The sequence below is a fragment of the Otolemur garnettii genome, unplaced genomic scaffold (assembly GCF_000181295.1).
Source record: "Otolemur garnettii isolate 467f Iridium unplaced genomic scaffold, OtoGar3 scaffold00105, whole genome shotgun sequence".
Lineage (NCBI taxonomy): Eukaryota > Metazoa > Chordata > Mammalia > Primates > Galagidae > Otolemur > Otolemur garnettii.
This window is the reverse complement of record NW_003852500.1, coordinates 1,026,242-1,032,271: the sequence shown is the minus strand read 5'-3', so window position 1 is coordinate 1,032,271 and position 6,030 is coordinate 1,026,242. Positions and strand designations below refer to the sequence as shown.

Sequence of the window (6,030 nt, the reverse complement as noted above, 5' to 3'; positions counted from 1 at the left end):
AAGAAACCAAAAGCCTACTCAGCGGTAGCAGACACCGTGCAGCCTTCACACTAAAGGCTCCATGATTTTCTCCCCTGTGTAGTCTCCAGGTGCCTGAGCCAACACCCTTCGCACTTTCCCTCCCTCTTCCTTCTCTTTCCCCTTCCTCCTATGGAACAGCTCAGTTGCCAACCTCCTTCTTCTCCTCCTTCTCTTTCCCCAGATTTTGCCCCACATTCTTTTTTTAATCAATTTCTCATACAAATTAAAAAATTTAAAGAGCTCCCTTCCTACTAACTTACACCTTTATACCTGCTCTCTCTCTCTTGCTCTCTGTCTTTCTCTCTTTCATTCCCTCTCATTCCTCCCCTCACTTTCTCCCTCTTGCTCTCAGTGTCTCTCTCTCTCTCTCTCTCTCTCCACTTGCATCCTAATGTCCTTCACTCAATTTGATTCAGCGTAATATAATGCCCTCCATTCCACTTAAGGTATAGGCCTCCCAAAGACAGAGAGAGGAACTTTAAATAATAAACCATTTTTTCTGAGATAAATAGTTTATTTACCTTTGTACATTTCTTCTGATTAAAAGGATATTTATGCAACACTGATCACAGTGTCTGATACATAAAATGGTGCAACACTTGCTGTTTTTTCTTACATTAGGGGAAAATAAAATCTTTCATTGCCTCCCCATTCAAGAATAATCGTGTGCATAAGTGTCCAGACACATCCATGTGATGATCCCCAGCTGCCCATAGATAGAAATCATGTAATAGGCACAGAAAATGAAATGAAGTTCATCACAATTGATCATAAACAAGGGATTATGATCACTTGAGCCTAAGAAAGAAGCAGGAGATGCAATATTGAGGTGGGTATTTTCACATACTTGAATCCTTACAACAGTCTTATGGAGACAGATATTATTGGCCCTAACCCTGCTATCATATTTCACCACCACCAAACTGGCCATTGGGAGTTTACAGAACAGAATTTTCTGTGGAAGCTTTCGTTTATGGCACTCTTCAGCTCCTTGTTCCTTAGGCTGAAAATAATTGGGCTAAGGAAGGGAGTGAAGACTGTGTAGGTGGTGGCCATCAGGGTGTCACTGTACGTAGAATGGAAGCCCTTGGGCTTGAGGTAGATGATGGAAGCAAAGCCATAGTGCACAACCACCACTGTCAGATGGGAAACACATGTGGAGAAGGTCTTATGCCGGCCCTCAGCAGAGGGGATCCTCAAGATGGCAGCCACAATGAAGACATAGGAGAGGATGATGAGGAACAGACAGCCTATCAGGGCTGTGACACACACCAGGATCACACCCATGGTGACAGAAGATATCGTGTCCCCACAGGCCAACTTCAAGAGGGAAAGAACATGGCATAAAAAATGGTGGATCACATTAGACCCACAGAAGCTGAGGTGAAAAACTATCGATGTCACCATCATCCCCATGATGGAGCCACCAGCCCAGGTCCAGGCCACAAGACGGGCACAGTCACGGGGGCTCATGAGCACATGGTAGTGCAGGGGGTGGCAGATGGCCACATAGCGGTCGTAGCCCATGATCATGAGCAGGAAGGAGTGGGTGAAGCCGAACATGAAGGAGAAGAACATCTGGTTGGCACAGGCCACAAAGCTGATGGAGCGACGGGTGGAGAGCAGATCAGACAGCATGCGAGGGGTGATGGCGACTGTGAACAGAATCTCAGAGATGGAGAGGGCACACAAGAAGAGGTACATGGGCGTGTGGAGTCTGTGTTCAGTCCAGATTGTGACCATGATGAGCAGGTTCCCCAGCAATGTGAACAGGTACATCAAGAGGTACAGCAGAAAGAAGGCAGGCAGGAGTTGCTGCGGGAAGGCCGAGAAGCCAAAGAGGATAAATTCAGACACGGTGCTATAGTTCTGACTAGACATGGATGCTGTGCCTGGTGAGGGGAGAAATAAAATGAAGGCATACTTGTTAAGACACAGGCTCTAGATTAGATCAAATGGCAATTTAAGAGTTCTGTGCTATTCAACAACTTGCAGGACTTTTCAGGTTCTCCAAAATGGCGTAATTAATAATAGCTCTTAGCAACATGATAAAGACAAAATGAGATCAATATATTAAATGCTTAAGATAGGCTTGGCCCCATAGTACAGTAGTTACAGCACCAGCCACATGCACCGAGGCTGGCGGGTTCGAGCCTGACCCAGGCCACCTAAACAGCAATGATAACTGCAACAACAAAAATAGCTGGGCACTGTGGTGGGCACCTGTAGTCTCAGCTACTTTGGAGGCTGTGGCTAGAGACTCACTACACCCAAGAGTTTGAGGTTGCTGTGAGTTGTGACACCACAGCACTCTAACCAGGGTGACAGCTTGAGACTCTGTCTCAAAAAAGAATAATAATAATAATTTTAAAAAATGCTTCAGATAATTTGGCTGCTAATTGGGTTTTTATTAACATTAACTAAAATAAGAAAAAGGAAATTTTTGGAGCCATTAGAGACAGGCATGAATGATCTTTAAAACATATATCATGGGGTTTTAAAAAACTTCCCCTCAGATTCTTTATCACTTAATTGATTATTTAACCCATGTACATTTAATTTAATACTGTTTTATTCGTAACTATTGGTACCCATCTCATTTCATATTCTGTAATTGATTCTCTAAAGAAACTGAACAGAACATTTGCAAATAAAAGGATAAATAGATATATATGCAAAGCAAATGTGTTCCAAATGGAAGTTGAGGCTGCAATCTCAATAATTTAAAAAATGAAACTTAGGGCAGTGCCTGTGACTTAAAGGAGTAAGGCTCCGGCCCCATACACTGGAGGTGGCAGGTTCAAACCTGTCCCTAGCCAAAAACTGCAAAAAAAAAAAAAATGAAACTTAAAGAAACAATGACCATAATGTTTCTAATACCATATGCCACTAAAGGAACTAGGGTTCCTTGAGAATTAGCTGATTTGTGGTCTAGACATGGAAGAAAGGCTAGACATCTTCTACAGTGTAAATGAAACTTACCCTGAGTAATGAGATAATATTTAAAGGATGAGGATACCAGATTGAAAAGATGCCCGCTGTCTGAAAAGAATAATCCTTGTAGGAAAGATGGAGGAACAAGCTAAATGACATCAAGAGGAAGAAATCTGACAAATCCAGAAGGGGGAACATTCCACAGAACTATTAGTCTGGTCTCATCAATAAGCCAGGGTGGTTGGAAGCATAACAGAGATCCAAGGACATAACATCCGGATGCAATGTAGAATACTAGGTTGGATCTTGATTTAGATAAAACAGCTGTACTTACTGTTACGGCAACGTAAAAAAAGAAAACTTGGATTATGATATGAATGAATGATTAGTTATGAATAATTTCAAGGGATTATTATTGTTCTACTTAATTTTTAAGTGTGATCTGACTATTTTGACCATGAAGGAAAATGTTCTTATTTTCTCAATTCATAATAAAATTTAAAAATCACATGCACACACTCTAAGGTACAAAAAATATTTCTATTGGTTAGAAGGATAGCAACTATCATAAGTATTATAAATCTATATAACAATATACCATGGAATATTAAGTAAAAAATAATCAAAACAACTTCATCAAGATAGATAGAAATGGCTAAATCAATGATAGATACATAATTATATAGTTAGAAATTTTAATACAAAGCTCACAAATGCAATTTATTAATTATTAATTATAACATAATTAATACTATACAGACATTAATTAACTATTGGATATATTTAGACTCTTCACCAAAAAGAAAATGAACATTTTTTTCAAGCACACAGAGAACTTTTACAAAAATTGACATTTCATTGGAACATATAAAGTTCTTCACAAATTCCAAACTGTAAATATTATATAGATTATAATGCATAACATTAAAAATCAATATGGGGCTCAGCACCTATAGCTCAGTGGTTAGGACACTGGCCGTGTATACTGAGGTTGGTGGGCTTGAACCTGGCCTGGGCCTGCTAAACAACAATGACAACTGCAATAAAAAAATAGCCAGGCATTGCGGCAGGCACCTATAGTCCCAGCTACTTGGGAGGCTGAGTCAAGAGACTTGCTTAAGCCCGAGTTTGAGGTTGCTGTGAGTTATGATACCACAACACTCTACCAAGGGCAGCATAGTGAGACTCTATCTCAAAGAAAAAAAAAATCAATATGGATGGAATGGCTTTTCAAATCCCATTATGGAAGCTAACTGTATAGTTAAATAATCATCAGTTTTAATAGTAAATCATGAAATAAATTAAATATTTAAAATTAAATAATTTAAACAGTGAATATCAAAATTTTAACCTAAAACAGTACTTGGATGGAAATAGACAGCTCTAAAAATATTTCTCAAAATCTTCATGAGGAAAAAATCATAATAAACCAAATTATTGGAAAAGAGAGAAAGCTAAAATAAGGTCCCAATTATAAACTCACCAAAAAAGTTTAAATGTTTACAGAGATGATGAATATTTTTAAATTGACAAAGTAGTAAGAAAAATATGTTAATAAATTTTACATTGCAGATGAAATGAATAAATTCTTAGAAAAATATGAAATTCTAAAACTGGTGTTACCAAAAATAGAGGAGCCTGTATACTCACCTAAGTTTTTTGTTTGTTCGTTTTGAGACAGTCTCACTTTGTTACACTCAGTAGAGTGTCGTGGCATCACAGCTCACTGCAACCTCAAACTCTTGGGCTCAAATGATCCTCTTGCCTCAGCCTCCTGAGTAGCTGAGACTACAGATGCTCACTACAATACCTTTTTTGGTATAGCTGGGGTTTCACTCTTGTTCTGTTTAGTCTCAAACTCCTGAACTCCAGTGATCCACCTGCCTCAGCCTCCTAAAGTGCTAGGATTACAGACGTGAGCCATTGAACCCAACCTTATACTCAAAATGTATGCAGTAATTGAGGCTAAAGGCTGATTCATAAGTTTTAAAGAAATTAAAATGTTGGTCAAACATTTTCTGTCTCTGAAATCATTGCCCCAGTGGGTTTTATTAAAATGTAGTTGAGTTCTATTAAATCATTAAGAAACAGTTGGTTCGTATTTTATACATCACCTTTAGAAACATAGAAAACAGCTATGAAATCTGCACATCTCAGCTTATCAGGTTAATGCAATCATGATCTAAAAGCAGGTAAAAATGTTTACAAAAAAGGTAATTATAGGCCCATTCACCTATCCATGCACATTTTACATTCCAGAATAACACATAACCTTGGCAAATCTAATGGTGTATTAAAAATAGTTTATCATGATCAAATAAATGACAAGGATGATATCCCAGCAAAAAAAAAAACAACCATGATTTATCACTTGAATCAACTAAAAAAGAAAATAATATAATTATTTCAATTAAGCCAAAACTCATTTTCTAAAACTCAGCTCCTATTTGTGATTTTTCTTCTTCACAACACAAAATCAAAGGGGTCTTTCTTAACAGTAAGGAATATCTACATAAAACTCGCAAATTCTACACTATCTGGAGAAATGATAGATGCAGGATTTTAGGGTCAAGAACAAGCCAAGGATTCTCACTAACTCTGCTGTTCTTTAACATAGAACTGGAAGTCATGAGTGATGTTGTAAGGGGAAAAAATAATAAAGAAGGCGTATAAAGACTGGCAGGGAAGAGACATGATCATCTACCAAGAAAAGATAAAAGAACTGAGGAATAATCCATTAGAACAGTAACAGAGAACACAATACTGCAGAAAGCAACGTCAACTTCGGTGTTTCGAACGGTACTATTAGCAGTAATAATTATTCAAAATGTATAATTCCAATATAAATGGGGAGGGACTTTCCAATAGTGCACAAACTGTAAAGAAACATCTCTCAAACACTGTGTTCTCAGGATCACTTTATATCCCCAGTTATTGAGCACCCTAAAGGAATTTTACTTAGATAGGTCACAACTACCAATTTCGGGGCCATATTAGAAATTAAAACTGAGAATTGTGAAAAGATATTTATTTATGGCTCAGTGCCTATAGCTCAAGCGGCTAAAGCGCCAGCCA

The 6,030-nt window shown here is 38.1% G+C and overlaps 1 protein-coding gene across 1 annotated transcript; it reads right to left on the bottom strand.

The window, feature by feature from the left end:
* Nucleotides 1-930: 930 nt before the first annotated feature.
* LOC100950448 (olfactory receptor 10H4) lies at nt 931-1,902 on the bottom strand. The gene has a single exon (XM_003796617.1). The coding sequence runs from the start codon at nt 1,900-1,902 to the stop codon at nt 931-933; it is 972 nt and encodes a 323-aa protein (XP_003796665.1).
* Nucleotides 1,903-6,030: the final 4,128 nt, after the last annotated feature.